This window comes from Ciconia boyciana, chromosome 5 (genome assembly GCF_034638445.1).
Source record: "Ciconia boyciana chromosome 5, ASM3463844v1, whole genome shotgun sequence".
NCBI classification, from domain to species: domain Eukaryota; kingdom Metazoa; phylum Chordata; class Aves; order Ciconiiformes; family Ciconiidae; genus Ciconia; species Ciconia boyciana.
In genome coordinates this window covers 53,457,021-53,475,372 of record NC_132938.1, presented here as the reverse complement: position 1 = coordinate 53,475,372, position 18,352 = coordinate 53,457,021, and the positions used below count along the sequence as shown (strand labels likewise).

Below are 18,352 nucleotides of genomic sequence, written 5' to 3'. Positions count from 1 at the left end.
TTAAACACACTTATTACTTCTTCCTACTCCCGGAAAATGTATGTTTGTTCCAGTTACAAGTATTTGTGAAATAAAGCAATTTTCATCAGATGATAGCTTTGATGGAAAACAAACCAACTCTAAAGAACAAAAGGCAAGCATTGAAAACTTTTGAAAACTTTAATTCTGAAAGGTACCTATAATTCATTGAGAATCCCCACCTTAAAACAAGTAATTCCAAGTTGAGCTAAGTATTTTATCCTATTAATTTCAAGGATGATGAAACACATTCTTGAAGCAGCACCCACTGAGTGCTCCCTTAAAGGTGAAGAGAAGTCCGTAATGGGGTTTCCAAAATCGCATAGAAGCATTACTGCCTGAGAGGTCAATAAAGCATTAAGTCCATTCTTAAATCATATACAGTTCCTTCTGATATTATTCAAAATGTCAGTTTTGAGGCACTTCAAAGTTCTCAAGCACTTCAGATCTCTGAAGTGAGTTACAAAGCTAATTTGCTCAGCTGAAGTATTTGAGGATAAAAATTCACCACATCTTGCCAGCCAGTTCTGCATATCCACATTCACCAGAAGGCTTTCACAGCTACTCAAACAGGAGAAAAAGCCACATAATCATAGTAAAGGTATTTCAAAAGTGGCCAAACCAGTCATACTGAAAACTGTAAAGGGTTACTTATTGCAAATATTGAATTTGTAAAAACAAAAGTGATATAATCCCTTGTCCTGGTTGACCTGTGGCCAACTGCAAGCAGTTAGAGAGGAAGAGAGGAACCCAAAAATGAAGGAAAAATGTCTAATGGATATGAATCAAGTTTCACATGCTACATTAATCTGACCAACATTCAAATTCAAATTCTCTTTCCCACAGTAGTTATTAAAAAGCCACCATGCTATTTCTGCTATTCAAAATTTTTCAAGACAAAAAAAATCCCTGCTGCAAAAAATAAATGAATGAAGTTCTGTATCATTCTTTGCTCTCATGCCCATTTTGAAGCACAGAATAATCACACAGGAGCCTCTGTGGTTAGGCACTTGCCTAAGAGCATCAACAGAAAACAGAACTTACTGATACAATTCCTAGCTTTTTTTATTATTATTATTTTTTGACTGATCTTTCTCAAGTTTCCATTGTCATAACAAGATATTAAACAAATTAAAAACACAACTTTGAAAGTTGAAAATATTTTTCCTGTTCTTTGCTGTCAAGACAACTGCATCTTCGGCAGGAGATGGATAAAATGTAACCTCTTATCCCGAATAACAAAAATGAATAAAAACCATGAAACTATATAATTTAAAGTGCATAAAAAGATTTGTCTCCTTCTAATGAAAGCAATCAGTCAAAACAGGCAGTTCCCAATCCACTGAAAGCAGTTTTCAGTAAGAACATTTGTATCAGTTTTGACAAGAATGGAAATTCTGAGCAAAAGAAAGACGGACTCATCCCTGCCAAAACTGCCAAGAGAAATACTACAGAGCACCAAGGTCCTAAGGGGAATTTCTGTTTGACATCAATGCATCTCCCCAGGGTCCCATTGCACTCTCCCCTGCTGCCACCCTGTGTTTTCCCTTTTTCCTCACTGTTCCCAATGCAGGAGCAAACCCCTCTTCATTCCAGAGTGCTGCAGTTACTCAGGCTTGAAAGATTTGGGGGGGGGTTCAGATCCCACTCCTCTAGCCCTATAAATGTCACTGCTAAAAGCCATCCACCTGCATGCTGAAAACTTAATAAACCTGTATCTTAATTATTTGAGTTGAATTTTAACCCAGGCACTTAATCTTATTATTCTAGACTGGGAAATCTGGACATCTGCTTGTCTTACAGTCTAAAATCACCTTTCTGTTTTACAACAGGTCCTGCTATGTTCAAATGCCTAAGCACACTGGAGCTCAGCAGACACAGTTGACTGTGCTGCTTCTAAGGAGAAATAGGTGGGATAATATGTCTCTATTGCACTATGTTTGCCTTGGCTTTGTAGGCATTAGTTTGGAGTTTGAGAGTTTGTGTTCTGGGTGATTTTGCTCATAAACCTGATCCTGGCTCTCATGTATTCCTGGTGGATGTCCTGCTCCACAGGTGAATAATTCACGGGCAACAGGTTGCTCATAACACTGCCTGTAGTAGCAGCTCTGCTCTGTATTTATTAATGATCACTAGAAGAAGGACTTGAACCTTGGTCTTCCATATTCCTGAGGCAGCATCCACCAAGCCACCGAATCCATCTCTGGCTTCTTTACTTTGCACTTGTTATGAACACTGAAATACTCACTCATCCAGACAAACAGCCTGGGGTCAGGGCAGGCACCTGGACAGTCCAGCGCCAAGATTCAGATTTCCCCCTCCTCCCTCATCTGATTCAGAGAGTCCAAAACCTGATTAATTCTCCAAATGGTACACTATTGATTACTTTGAGTCAGTCGGTCTCTCTCTCTGCAGTCTCAGATTTTAAAAGAAAATGCTTTATTCAAAAGCAAAGAGGGGAAATTTTTAAAAAACTTTTAAATTTTTTAAAATTCAGGAATACAATTATGGATAGAGGCATTTTTTCCATTTTCCATTAGGCTCAAATATGCATTTACTTTGACTTTTAAGCTAAACAGAAATGCACGTTCAAGTAAATCACAGTTCTCTATTAACACTAGTTTCATTGTGATACCATGCAAATTCCCAACACCTTCCAGCCAAATTAAATTTCACTGAAATTTCACAAAAGCTTTGCAGAAGCTAGCAGAAAGTAAAGAATCAGTCACTGTATCTTCATCTATTGCATAGCACTAAATAAAGGAAGGAAATGGTAGTCTTCAGCAGGTTTACAGCATATTTAAGTACTGTGCTGAACCAGAACAGCAGGTCCCAGTTCACCAAGGTATTTAATTACCTCTTTACCTTTAGTACTAAGTAGTTTATTTCATTTCTAGCAGGCTGCTTATGTATTTAAAGTTGCTTTAGAGAGAGTGCCACGTTACTACTGTGCCAGGTCCATCTTTTCTACCAACACTAGAGGCAAAGCAGACAGACACAGCAACATTTCTTTTCAACCCACTAGAAAATACACCATGTCTCTGTAAATTGCAAGTATATCTTTCAGTCACATCATAAATTGCATGTCAGGCTTTAGAAACAGCTGAAACAGATCACAGCTTAAAGTACCAAGTGCTGATATATATACATTTTTAAAAATCACATTACAGAGCTCTACCTTTGATCACGATCACAAAGGGAGCAGGTGAACCCATCATTTACCTCAAGTAGCTAACCAAGAAGCTAACCAAGAAGAAAATACTTTTTTCTGCTCTTGGTTACTAAATAGTGTTAGTTAATAAGTGTCAGCAGAGCTGTATAACTTCTCTTTTCACCTAATGAAGCAAAAGGGAATAAGAGATAAAAGATGCAAAAAATAAGTTTCAACTTTATAAGAAGAGATGGAGACTTCCCCAAGATCAAGATATACACTTGGAATTTATGTTGCTTTGTGATGCAAATATAAGCAAAAAATATATACCAGATAACAAAGCAATGCCACTATTGTAATCAACAACTGTTTTCAGATGAAGTGGAAGTAGCAATTCTTTTACTAGAATGAAAACAAAAAATGTAATACAATTTGCCCATCTCTGAACAAATAACACAACTATAGAATGTTCCACATAACCCTTAATAATCTGTGAAATAAAAACCTGCATGCATTGACTCCACAGGGAAAGTCCTGCCATTCGCACTGGCAGACGGAGAGAGGAACAACACATCTGTCAGGCATTATGGCCAAAGGCCTTCAGCCACATTCATATGAAGTGCTTTGCGCTACAGATATCCCTCAGATTAAAATAGGTAACATTTCCTCCTTAAGGTCATCACAAAATCATTTAGGACAGAGCCCTACAATCCTACTGGACAAATGCGGAGGGCTTGAAGCATCCTGGGTTACCCTGGTGCCCCACCCAGGGTATCGGTTTTCCTGCATGCCCGTGGCTCTATCCTTGCTCTGAGGCATCCCTAGGTGTCCTGAGTGCAAAGAAAGCCTTGACATGGACATCCTGGTGCAGAGAGGAAGAGATGAGAGAGCCTGGTGTGTCATCTCATTCCCCCACTGGGAGGAAATGACTGAAACCGTCCTCAGAAGAGAAGAGAAAAATGCATAGGAGGTGGGTGTATGCTAACAGGGATATGGAGGCAGAGCAAAGTGCACCACGATCTCCAAGTGTCCACACATGGTAAGAAAACCAGTGTGGGAACACAGTCCTCTAAATTTCAGAAGGTGTAGTACAGGGCCTTTGAGGATAAGACCATTCTGAATTACATAGAGCACGGGAAGACACATGAAAACCACTTTATTCCTGCAGTCCTGTTTTCTACACCACTAAGATATAAGACAGTATTCCTCTGAGCTATCAACTCCCTTTTGTTCGTGTTTGTTGGATGGTTATTCAGAGGAATGGCAGCTTTTATTTCAGCAGTATAGATAAAAGTATTGCACTGAAATTTAAATGTCAAAGAATACATACTCAAATGTCAAATACCAACAGACAAATGCAACAGAGAAATGTCAGAAATACACCCGTGTCTCCCACTGAATATAACTATATCTGTGCAAATGTAAGCCACAGCATGATGTGTAAAAGTAAGAGTTTTTCTGCAGTTCCTTTGGGATGGTAACACCACTGGTGTCAATAAAATCATTATGTGGCAGCGATCTGACTGTATTACTCCAAGTAGCCAACTCTGGCAACACATATAGCCTAAGCAATCTGTGGTCTGCAAGGTAATGCATTTACAGACGTAACAGTACAAAATTTGCATTTCAGGCAAATCCCACTCCTGAATTTGCTAACTTGTCACTAGATGGAGGACCCCAACACAATGAACTTCCACATGAATGCTCCCACTGCTTTACAGGTATGACAGTAGCCCATGAAAGTTGAAGGAGAGGACTTGCAGACAGTTTCTGCTAGATACATGGCTTAATTTGGCCAATAAAACCAAACACAAAAGTGAATTCCTAGTGTTTCCTAAATTGTTTGCTTTTTTGAGTCCTAGGAATATTAACCTGTGAATATAAGTGAACTTTTCAGAAGTAAGCAAATTACTCCTGAACCCAAACAGAACTGACTTCAAGCAGAATTTGGACTCTTGAGAAATTCGAGTGCATTTTAAAATTTTACTTGGTTTAATTAAAATCAATTGATTGTTCCTCAGGAAAAAAAAATAATAATTCTTTACACACTTGACTTGGTGTGAACTTCTTGTCCCAATGACTTCAGTGGGGCTTTTGTCATGATTTCACCCTTCATTATCACCCATAAAAGTACTTGGAAACAGGTTAATTAGGGAAGATGCATTTGTTTAGAAATTTCAGTCAGTCTGCTAATTGCAGCTGCTTCCACTAGAGTTGAGAAATAAAAATGGTTAGGTAGTTCTGTAGTCAGACCACTAAATACATGAAAATCTGAAGTGCACTTTAATTAGTGTAGCTAACAAAAATATACCTGACTCCTGTAATTATTGTGATTTGCTTCCAACACTAGTGGCTCATACACTGTAAAGCAAAACCTAATCAAAGACAAAATATGTGAACTTTTGTCAAGAGTAAAACCAACATATGGCATTTTCCCCTTAAAATTTTATTTTCTTCTCTATCTCTGTTGTAAATGTTTTAGGATCCCCAGCTTTTTTAACTTTGTGACATTGATTATAAATACCATATTTATTTTAAATCCTCTTACTATTCAATTTAGTGTAAAAAATACAACATTTAATTGGAATTATTTTGAATTTTTTTTGAAAGACTCTTCCAGGAACAATTATCACATTCTCATAATATACACACAAATTTCTTTCTAAAGAAAATTCCTTTCTCTACACCAGGACTCTTTCTAAAGCTTTTTCTGGATCAATGAATGCTGCTTAGAAAAAAAATTGGAACAGATTAAATCTGTTCTACTCTGGACACTTTCTTCTTTTTAACCAGCTGCAGGGCATCACAAAACTCTAAGGGCAGACATTTATAGTGCAACCTTCAACAGGAAAATTTTCTTATAATCTCTATATTTAATTTTAATTGGCAAAATAAAAAAATACATACTTTCAGTAGCTTTCTTTTTAACTTTGCTTTTCTCCTGAACAGGGTCTTGTGACACTGAGTTTCATGGTCTAATTATATTGTGTGCAAAACTCTATTCTCTTTGACCAACTTCAAATCTATTTCCTTTCCAAGACAGTGAATGTCTCTTTGTCCTTGAACTGTGATAAAGGGTAAACAAGGAAGGTTCAAAAAGCCCATTTGTACAATCTCATTGTTTTGCGCAACTTACGTGTGCCTTTACATGCCCATTAACCTCTTCTTTAAAAGTAAACTGCACCATAGTTTAAATTTACACTGTAAATCTAAATTATACCATCATAAGAGAGTTAGAAAAGCTAGGGAGTCTTTTTGTACTTCTATATTTCTAAGACCTTTTTGTGGGTCTGTCTCTTTCTTCTATCTTTTTGTGAAATGGAAGAACACAACTTAGTGCTTCACTCAGGCATTCACCCAGACAGGCCTGAAGTCAAAAAACAGCCAAAGTCAATGAATTAAATTAAATGAAGAGATACAGATTTGTCTTAAGAAGGACTAGCTGGTTGCTCTAAAGAATAAACAGCTCCTTGACGCATAGCATGTAAAATCATTCAAGTCAAAATATGTTGAAACAGGCTGAATTTATAGGTGAGGGAATAAGGACTCATGCAACATTCTGGTTGCCTGAAGACTTTGCAAAGCAGGGCTCCAAATATCAACAAGATCCAGTTCCGTTTAGTTTCCAAAGCATCTGTCAGGATCTCTGCTCAAGGTGACATAGCTATAGGCATGTGTGTACATTAAGGTATTGACAACAGATGAAACAGCAGGAATGGAATAACAATTCCAATGAAAATCGGAGGAGAAATTTCTGGAGTTTAGGGACACTTTTAACTTCTTATTTATCTCTCCCTTCTTTCAGAGCACTTATCTGTTACTGCAGAAGGTATGCAGACAAATGATGTACTTCATCATATACTGACACTGACACATGGAACCAGTTTACATATATTAAGATAACTTTCTCTGTCATTTGCTTTCAGACAATCATTTCAGGTTCCTCACATATAAAAACCAGTGTAATCTGATACACTAAATGAAGAGATCTTGGTATCACCTTTCAGGAGGTCTATCTTTAAAGGAGAGTTGCTCCTGGAAAAGCCTATTAGTCTTTTATTTTCCTAAGAGGTACCATATGATTTTTGCTACTTTTGCCATCCCAGATGGGCAGTTGTCCAAAGTTAAGGATATGCATTGCAAATAGAGACCTGCTTCCACCATTCCTTACACAGGACTTAAATTTATTTTTACAGACTAGCAAAACTGAAATACCAAGAAAAAGTAATTTTGCTCAAGATGTCATTTCCTCAAACAATCTAAGTCCAAGTATTTGGACTGTGTCTGGCAGCCGAATATATAACATTACACCTATTCTGTAAAAGTTAATTTCTACTAAAAACTTTGTGTACTTATTTCATGAAGACAAGAGATTACAGAAATTTTGTCTATGTTACAACAGGTTTTCTCTTTCTGTACCTATGAATTTTAATCACCTAACGGTTGCGGCATCCTACTTTGACCATAAGTATCAAGTGTCAATCTGGGTACTCTAAACGTAATTCAATGTAAAATTTGCTATTTTGGAAATGGGTTGCAAGGATTACAAAACAACAGCTTTCACTGGTCTTTTGGGACAGTCGACAAGCGGCTTAACACATTCTGCATTACAAACAACACGTTGATCAATGAGACCTACTGCAAGGCCTCTTTGCAGTAATAAAATAGATGGATATCCAGAAGTTCAAGACTTTTCTCCCGTTTCTTACTCCTCTTAATGATACACGACAACACATTATCTGCCATCAAACACTTTTCTATTAACATGGAATGCAAGAAAGGTTTTAAAAAAATCAGTAAAAATAGTCTCTTGTTTGAATATATGTAGCCTCACCTTGCGGATGCCTCTGCCAAGATCTTCTCCATAATTTGTCCCCAAAATTTCAAAATGCACATTGGGATTCCCCCCATTTTCTGCAAATTCCAGTTCTCCAGTCAAGCCATTCACTCCACCCTATTGGAAAAAAAGGAGAATGGAGTGAAAACTCAGAAGTAGCCAATTATAATAAACTTTCGTTTCTCAAAGGGATTTGTGCACTAACTATGCAGAATACATACACAACTACCAGGATTAGGACAGTTTTCCAAAGATCACATTTCCCTGAAAATTCCGAAGCCTAAATTGTTCCTGCATCATTTAAGCTCTTCACAGAAGAATCAAACTCAGCAATGCTAAGCAGATGCAATACAAGCAATAGTTTTACTCTTAGTGTATTTGCACTCCAATTTTTGTTCTTTGACCCATCAGCATATATGTATAGACATTCTAGCCCCATTAAGGAAAAAAAAACTTTTTGCGACTAATTTTAGTGGAAGCAAAACTAAAGATGAATATATAAAAGAAATTGCACAAAAATTAGTTTTCTTTGTTTATTTTTGTTTTTTTCCCTTCAAATGCTTCTCACCCCAAAGAGATTTCCACATAAGATCAGAGTGAGTTTTGAATCAAGTTAGGTGGTTTTTGAGCCCAACATAAGTGATCTGCACAAATGAAGAGGGGCTTGTCTAGCTGGATATAGTGATTTTTCTGTTTTCCTCCACAACTCTTCTCTACTAGTAAGAATGCATGAGATGAGCAACAATGCACCATATTTTCAAGCTTGCTTTTACTTTTCTACATTTTAGTCACAAGGGGTTAAAATGTTAAAGATGAAACAGTGAATATTTACTATAACGAATCTGAGTTGAAAGGGCTATACATGCCACAGCAATACTCAAAATATATTCCAGTGTTAATTCAACATGACACACATTTCATCTTTGTATAAGAACTGTGATGACCTGAACTGTAAAATGAACAGAGCCACGTGAAATGCCTACAATGAAAACCTTTAGCCTTAAAAAATTCCTTCAGTTTTCAGATTCAGGGAAAATTAGATGTTTAACCCACTTCCTCCAAAAAACTTGAACAATATTTTAAGTATGCACAAGAAAAAAAATCTGTCTCTGGTGTAAAACCATATGAAATGCATAGCTTTTCTTCAAAACATAAGGCAAGAGTTTTGCAGTTGTGATTGCTCTTTCAGTTAAGAGCTTTATTATTTGAATGAAAAAACTGGAAAATAAACTCTTGCAATATAAACTACCTAGCTAAGCACATGAGCCTTGCTGAATCATGATTTTAAAAGCTCTGTTCTCACATCTTCAGTTTGGAGAAAATCCAGGAAGGAGTAGAAAATTTGCATCTCCATTGCAGATTAGTATGAACTAAGAAAATCTGGTCATCCTTTTATAAAACATTAATACAATAATAATAAAAATAAAGAAGTTGATCATTGAGATAATACCTTTAACACTTACTAGAGACTACTAGAGACTAGTATTGTCAGGGAATAATACCTTAATATTTTATGAAGGACCATTTTCAGTTAAAAACAAGATAATACTTTGTGTATATATATATTTTTAATCTGTTTAAAATCTTTTCTATAATATTTACTTTTCTGGATGAGATACTAGAATAAAAATAAAAAAAAAAAAAGAAAAAACAACATCCTGATTAAGGGTACATCTGCACAGTCTTTTGCAGGAAGACTCCAGGTCATTTCCCCCTCAGTGAAAGTCAGCCAGGCAATTTTGATGCATATCGCTATGGTTAGCATGACACTGAGGTTACTTATTAGCTTGAGCACAATCCTGTAATAATCACACCTTCATGGCTTTTAGATTGGGGTTAGCATACCTTAGACTGGGTTCAGAGTAAAGACAGAGTGAGCTTGTGTTTACCTGCAAAATCATTTGAACGTATCCTTAGGTAAATAACTGAGTTTCACAAACATAAACCATTTCTGCCAATATAAACCAACTTAAATTTGACTACCTCCTGTTCACAAACCAGAAGTAGACACCTGTTCCACATACCTTTTTTCTCATATGGTCTCATCTGGTTTTTTTATTAATTAAGCCAGAATTTCACGGTACGTGTGATGTAGAAATGCCTGCAAAGCAGCACAGATCTGCAAGGCTTGGGATCCCCATCTGACCCCCGAAAGCCTCCATCTGGCTGACTTGCCCTCCCTGACAGCATACACCTCTCCCTAGTCCTGCACCACTCTGATCCCTTACCATATATTGCTTTTATTATATTATACTTTATATTTCCTATATTACTTCCTAAAAGTTTTTCCCCCACAATGTGAATTAAACCTGTGGGTCTGAGGCAGGTAAAGTATGAAAATTAATTAAACTGTTATAGATCACCTGAGCTGCACCATGATTTCAGGGGACCCACAAGCAAGGTCTGGGAAAAAAAAGGGAAAAGTCTGGAAAAAATGATAAAAGGAAGGAAATATTCAACGAAAAAAAATTTAAAATCTGTTAACACAGATGCTTTGTACAGCAGAAAGAGTTTTCCTTTTTTCTTATTTTGTGACAAAGTAGTTTTAAATTGGGAACTTTCAATACAGAAAATTAAAGTCTTTATTTTCAAAATTGAGAGTGCTCCCAATAATTTATGGGACATGAAGATATAATTATGTCTAAAATATAAATGATTTTTTGAGACCTGAGAGAGCAATTTAAAATTTTAGTAATTTTTTTTATTTTTTATAACCTTTGTCCTTCGAGCAAATACGATTTTAAAAAAGATAATTTGAAGAAGTATTTCACCTCAGTTACATTTGAAGTAATGAAATCCACTTTTTAAGAAAACACAGGATTCCATGGAAATACATGGCCCCTAACATATAGTACAGGTTAACAGACTTACCTACCATATTTTGGTATTGAATTGAATATCTATCCAAAACCATTGTGTAAGTTCATTTACCTTGATTTTTAAATGGCTGCAACTGTTGGGGCAAGATACAAACTGTAAGTCTGTTAGTTATTTTTATTTGTCTGAAATCCAGCGGTAACCATAACACCAATTTTTCTCATTCATCTATTTTGGCAATTTTATCATGCTTTGAAAATTTCTCATGTAAGAGTTTCCTTGATTAGAGCTTTCTTTCCTAGACTGTGTACATCTGCAAATAGTGTAATAAGAGGTCAGATTAGATGGGAACGCTCCTGGTTTGGAACGGCCAGAGGCAGAAAGACAAAACAGTGAAGAACCACCCATATAATACCAACAACAATACTAAATCTGATAGGAAACTTCTTGGAGGTCCTGATGCCTCCTGCCTACCTGAGTCCTACCTTGCTGGACCTGCAGGCCAGGCAATCCTGTTACTGCTCTCTACAAGTCCTCATTGTCCCACACAGCCTTTTTACAAGGCCTACACAAGCCTGTTTTATTGCTTAGGGCTGATGGAGTGGGACAGTGTATTGCCTAGGAAGAGTTTCAGGACACTGCTCCAATTTTTCTGCATAGTCTTTCACAGTGTGGATCCCTCTAAAGCACTTACTTGATTTATGGCATGTGTTTTATCCCTGCTCTAATGCATAGTGGAAGGAGATCACAGAGAAAATGGCCATCTGTATGACAGCAACTGATCCAGTAACTTCCCGATGAGATTTTTCCAAGTTATTTTAGCGTTAATTACGATAATGGGTAAGAGTCAAAGAAATTTTTCATTCCATTTAACTTACAGAAACAATGCTATTTGGGGAAAAATGAAGACAGATTTATTATCTACTCTCTCAAATTCCTCTAAGGTTGAGCCGCAACCATGCAATTTCCTGACACATTTAAAACTGAAGAGTGAAATGTCAGTTGTTAGGACAAAAACGTTTTACTTATGTTTCTGATCACTGCTTTGGGCTTTGCAGAGCTGTTATAAAGCTTGGCAATATAGTTAAAGCCTACCTGAGTCCCGTCTAGACTGGCAAGATAAACTACAGTTTATATATGCTTAGGCACTACTATACTGTAAGTCCCTGAAGAAAGCACTATTTACCCAGCAGTCAGAACCTCACTTGGGAATGTCAGCTTGCCAATCATCAGTTATAAAATATTGTACTTGTTCTCAGAGTTCCTGTTCAAACTTCCTCTTTTTTTCAAAATATGGTTATGTTCACACACTAGCTATTTTGCAATTAAGGAAAAAACTGTGGTTACAGGCAGAAAAAAATGCTATAAGCATTAAATACGAGTTTCGTATTTTATTCTTGAAAAAATCTGGTATTGAAAACATTGTTGGGTTTTCAACTCAACACACCATTTTTAGCTGCTAGTGAAGAGAGCCTAATCTACTGCCTGAAAAACAATTTGGCATCTTTTTCACACATCACCACTGAACATCACTGACATTTCTGAGACAAGAACTCGTTGACAATTCCACGCATGATTCATGAAACAACACAAGGTACGGCTCATTTTCCACAAAGGAATAGGCTCTGCGTTGCTGCTAGCACTAAAAATTTGCTGTTTGTCAGTGAGCTAAACAAATGTGACTGGGAAGAGATCAGGTAAGCGTGAAAGAAGATATATGCAGTAACTTGATGTCATTTTTCTGAGTTGATCCTCCATATAATCCTACTTACATTTATTCTCAGGCTATTCGGGAAGATTAATTTTTCCCACAGTAGAATTATTTTCTAGTAATACTTCTTTCTCTCACTGTGAAATAGCTTTACTGAGAAATAAACAAGTGAGCATGTGTTTGGGGATAGTTTCTATTACAGAAGCGAATTTAGAACTAATTGCTAGAGCTGGCCAAATTCATTAGAAGGATTGTATTTCCTGATGAATTTAACTATTTATTCAGTTCCAGAATGGGTAGAAACAGATATTAGATTTTAATAATTGTAGTGGGCTTAAAATGTTTTTTTTTTCGGGCTTTGTCCAATCATCTGAATTCACACAGAAAAAACAGCTTTTGGAGTTGTTTGTAGAAATAGCAACACAAGAATCAAATGTTCAACAGTGAAAAGTAAACAAATGACAATAGGGAATGATTCAGACAGCTATTTTGCCATTTCAAGAAACGTTTGAAACTCTTAATTCCCCCTCATTCCCTACTCTTCCCTATTAGCTCATTAGTCGTAAAGAAATTAGTTTACCACCAGAATTCTCCTTTTTTTAACAAGTGCTGCTGCAGGTAGAACATCAGTGTCCCTTTCTTTTACCTTCTTCAGTGTGTAGCTTATAGAGATTTCCCATCTCTTTTCTTGTTTTCCCCTCCCCTTTGATTTCTGATTCAAAGAGAGATTCCCTCTGCAGCTAAAACACTGCCAGATATTCCTGTTTCTGGATCTCTGATTCTAGAAGATGGATTTTGTTCTAGAAAAGCTTCCTCTAGAAGTAGTTCTTCCTGCTTGTTTCGCCACGAGAGCTCAGTTATACACAGCAGTAGATGGCAACATCACCTCCGCTTTGCTGCTGCCAGGAGAACAGCTACTTCAGTTGCTAGTCCTTTTCTAAGGCAGGCAGGCTGGAATTAGGCAACTCTTCCTTAAATCTTTCCCCACCACCACCATACTTGGCTACAATGAGACACTCACTGAAAACACATTGAGGTGAGGGACAATCTGGGACAAGACGGTAATTCCAGCTCTGTGATGCAGGTCGTCATGAAGGCAGAGTTACAGTTGTGCAGAGGATGGAAGTTCTTTTGCCAGGAGCATTTAAGAAATCTCAGAATGTTTAAGAAATGTTTAAGAAATCTCAGAGAAATCTCAGAAATCTCAGAAACTATTTAAATACCACATGGTAACTTTTTCCTGTTTTCTTTCAAAATTAAGGAAAACTGGTATGTTTTTGACAAAAGCTTTTTATTTCAGTTGGTTTTAGAGGATGTTCCAAGACAACAGGAGAGAAAAGGTGTTTAAAGAAAAAAACCAAGATGGAAAACGGAAGCATTCTCAAGAAGAGAGATTAAGTGGTTTTTATTTTTCCTTTCATTACTTTTTAACTATTGTTTTTCTGACACCTCATCAGACATTCATCAATGTGAACTTTTTAGTTTCAAAAGTACACAGCTATGATCCTGAAGTTCTTCTACATAAGTGCTTTAGTGAAACAAAAGAGAAGGTGGACCACAAAACTAAAGCAGAATTCCTCTTTCTTATGCAGTTCCAGCTCTCAGCTGCAATCTTTAGCTTTCCTCTACCTAGGGATTGAAATGGTACAGACATACACACATAGAGGAAATGTCTGTATTTAATTTTGGATTAAATTTTGACTTTCAATTTTAGCATGTTACTTCTAGGAATTCATCTGTCAGCACAATGCAGTATAAGGAGTATTTAGATTATTCAATTTACATCCATACAATGGCTTCTTATCAAAGCTATCTCATTCAAAAAGCAGAGAAATCCAAAAGCAACAGGACGCAAGCCTGGTTAGCTGCACACGTCAGGAATTTCCTTGGCTTTTGATTCATTTTCTAGCAAGCTAACCACAACCCTGGAATTTCCACTTGCTCCTGCCTCCTTGAATGCTTTCATATTTCTCCTGGCCATTTCTCTTCATGTTTCAGGGTTAAGAGCTATATAAATTGATCTTCAACACAGTGCAGCTCTTCTGTGAAAGGTCAACAGAAGGAGTTTGTTTTATTAATCACATCATTTTAGGAGGTGAGAATTGGAAGAAGATAAACTGGATAGCTAGGATGACGTGGCAAAGAATGGAATAAACTCTGTCTGAGATGCAAAGAGGCGAGATGGTGGTAAGAAACAGCATAAAGGATGTTTATGTAGGAGAAGAGGATCAATCTCACATCCACAAACAACACAAGCAAGCAAATAATCATAATGCAAAACAGTCAGCAGTCCTTTCCATGGTGGAGTACTTCTAAATTTAGAGATGCTAGTAGGGCTACCAGACTTTGCCTGAAACTCCAGCTCAGCTAGATAGTAAATTCTAATTCTAAAGTGGAAGTGGGTATTTTGACATTTCTGGCTCAGGCATCTTATTTGGATTTGAGTAAGTAGAAATAGCTTTTATTTTCTTAATGAAAAAGTATGCAATAGTATTTACAAAATGCAAGTTGATAAGAAAAGTTCCAGAACCAGCCTTGCCTGAAACATAGCTTAAAATACACGGGACTGCCAAATGTGAATTTGAAATTGCTCTGATAGGTTAAGAGCAATACAGTTTAGAGTTCCTTAAAGCCATATCCTGCCCCTGAAATAAGAAATGTGTCCTGGATTATCCTTGCAGTCTCATGACTTCAAACTATTAGAATGGAAACTGGGGACAGCCATCAAAGAAAGCCTCGAACTGTTATTTTGGAGCTAATGCAGATTGACCTGGGACTGGGGGAAAAATAAGCAGTGTTCAAAGAACCTTACATTTTGCCTTCATCATCATAATTTCTGGTGTAGCTAAAGACCTAATGCAGAACAGCAACTTCTTGAAACAACATTATATTTTAAATTAATTTTTACGTCCTTTTAATGAAAGCCATAAATAAAGCACTTTTTTTTTTTTTTTTTTTTTAATGTCCTGGGGTTTTTTGTATTTACAATGTAGGCACTGCCAGCACTTTAAATGTAAGTAAGTATATATTACCAGGAAGTACACACAGACAAATGAGAAGGCAGCTTTATGAAAGACATCAATAACATAAGGAGACTGAACCGAAAAACTTACAGGGAAGGGTAAACTACCAACCTATGCATATTTTGACTAAATACTGACCCGGAAGCCTGTGATAATTGTCTCTAAGTATGTGGAGGCTGTAAACATCATGAAGAAAGGGAATAACGAAGAAAAAATATCTTTAAAGACTGAAGAACAGGAAAAGCATCTTGGGCAATAGCATGATTAAGGTATGAAATAATAATGACAAGGAAGTAGCAAGAGCTTAATGTTGGATAAAGCACTGTAGAGACTGTTACAGGGAACAGTTCTGCAATGGCAGGATATAGACTAGATGAGTTAGGGTTTTCCTCGCTCTCATTTCTACTATTTCACTATATTAATGTCAATAGCAGTGCAACAGCAAATTCCACAGAACATTACCCAAATGTAATTCTGCAACCTTTTTTTTTCTTTTACAAATAAAAGAGTAAATTTATCTGCTTTACCTCCTAACGTGTGACACTTTTTCAATAGGATATTATTTGTACTTGAAAATTCTAGTAGTTTGTAGTTTTGGTAAACAAACTCATTGACTTCATTTCAAATATGCTCATTATGACACGGAAAAGAAACAAAAACAATTAAAGACTATTTTCATTCAGAAACTGTAAATATATCAAAACTATTGCTTTGAAAAGACGCTGCTGGTACTGGCAAGAATAGTACACACCTCAGAAGGAAATACTGCCTAATGCAAGTATTTTAGAAATCAAAGATGAGAAAATACAGGGAAAAGGTACCTTCTTAATGGTTTCCAACATGGATCGTCCTCCTTGCCAGGGTTTAGAGTTCTTCCTGATGCAGGTGAGGCTGGCCATGCTGTGCCACTTCCTGTCCTCCAGCTTCTTATGAAAGGCATTTGCCAACAGGAGGACAGTGTCGTATATATACAGGTTTGAAATCTGCAAAGACATTAAAAGGGAGTATTAGCATTATTATTTGTGGTCTCCTGCCAGCAGCCAGAATTTATCATTTGTTTTGCCTCACCCATAATCCTCTGGTAATTAAATGACTTATTTGGTATTGAGAAGAAACTGTAAAAGTCAAAAAGTCGTATCTTTGGCTCTGGTAGAAACTTCAGCTAGGGGCTGCCACACTACAAGCGATCTCCAGGACAAACTACACACTTGCAGCAACAAACTACACTACTACACTACAAAGCACTACTACATGTAAAGTAAAGGCAGCGCAGTCACTGGCACAGCTACACTTGCAGAATTTAAAGCCCTACTTGTGAACATAAACAGACTTTCTTTTACATTTAACCAGTTGCCTGCAACTTTCAATTTTTCAGTCATCACATATTTGGACACCATCAAATTCTCTTCAAGATTGTTTTGTTCTTTTGAAAAACAGAGACTCTGGAAATTTAAAATAAATCATTTCAGCATGGTGTTTGTTCCTGATTCTTGCAGTCAATTCTGATTGAGGCAATTTCTGGAATGAAATATGACCCGATGAAATCTTTCTCAGTGTGCAGTTGCATGTTGATTCTGCAATTTATAGTGTTTCCTGTCAGAGTATTTGGCAATGGCTGTTAACTCCTTGCAGGACTAAACTTACTGAGTAAATGTGTATGTGTTTCACTATGAGCTTAGTTACACACATACAGTGTGAGGAAGGTCCAGTTTGGCATCAAAGGGAGAACAGTTGAACTCAAGAAAAGAAATTACTTGTGTGCCACTTACCCATGTACTTTACAGTTCCATTACAGTTCCATTACAACCCATTACAGTTCCACTTACCCATGTACTATTTCTATATATGTACTTTTAAATGCACACAGTACAAAGTCAGATGTGAAAGATACAATTCAACATCAACATAAAAGAACAGAAGCTCAGAATTTATGAACAATTCTGAAACAAGTAATTTACAATATAGCTTTATTTCAGTCATTTCTGTCCTCAAATGGCAGGAACATTGAAGTTACTAACAGTATGATGAAGAGAAACCTCAACTCTCCTGAAGAGAGGTTCTCGGGAAGAGAAATGATGTTCAGAAATGAGAAAGACTTTTGGGAATATTATTTTTAGATAACCTATTGGTCATTTGAAGCCATGGGGCCTGAAGTTACTGAGGGAAACTCAGTTTCCTCAGCTGCACTATGAAGGGGGCTGTAGAGCATTCCTAGTGCCTGAAAACAGATTAGCCAGCAGCAATTTGCTAACTGAGGCAAGGTTGCTGGGTTTTTTTCTCCATCAGTTACAGACAAGCCAGAAGACATTTCCCAGATTTGTGGAATATGTTGACTGCTCTGTGTAAGGGTTTCTCCATACAGATGGTCTGCTCAAAACCTTAAATGAAGAGGTAAGCTTATAATAGGAAAGTATGCCAACTTTGTGGAGAATGCCCCTATTCTACCTCTTTAAAATATCCAAACACTGGGGAAGTCCTACAGCCATTGGGAGGGGGTATATGCCAAGGAAGCGCAATAATGCTGAAGATCTGAGACACTGACTGGCAAATCCACACATCACCTTAAAAAAAAGGAAAAAAAAGAAGAAAAAAAAAAAGAATAGCCTTTCTTCCTGCCTAATTACTCCTTTCCATATAACCTTTTTTTTATGTTTTTATTCTCTTATATAAATTCCATCATTATGCTGGCTTTGCCTGTGTCACCCACACTCTGCTCTGTACAGTTCTCATAGGAAGGTTTTGTGACAGACTCCTTCCCTGCCTAGCATCCAGGAAAGAGGTCGTCTTTCTCCTTA

General features: G+C 36.9%; 1 protein-coding gene across 2 annotated transcripts in view; it reads right to left on the bottom strand.

Annotated features, from left to right (window-relative positions):
* The window catches only part of GRID2 (glutamate ionotropic receptor delta type subunit 2), a 736,139-nt gene that overhangs the window by 202,193 nt on the left and 515,594 nt on the right, over positions 1-18,352 (bottom strand). For both annotated transcript variants that reach the window (XM_072861988.1, XM_072861989.1), the window contains 2 exons: positions 16,379-16,540; positions 8,004-8,123 (listed from right to left, as the gene is read on the bottom strand). In XM_072861988.1, the coding sequence (XP_072718089.1) occupies positions 8,004-8,123; positions 16,379-16,540 (282 nt within the window). The remainder of the gene's footprint in view (positions 1-8,003; positions 8,124-16,378; positions 16,541-18,352) is intronic.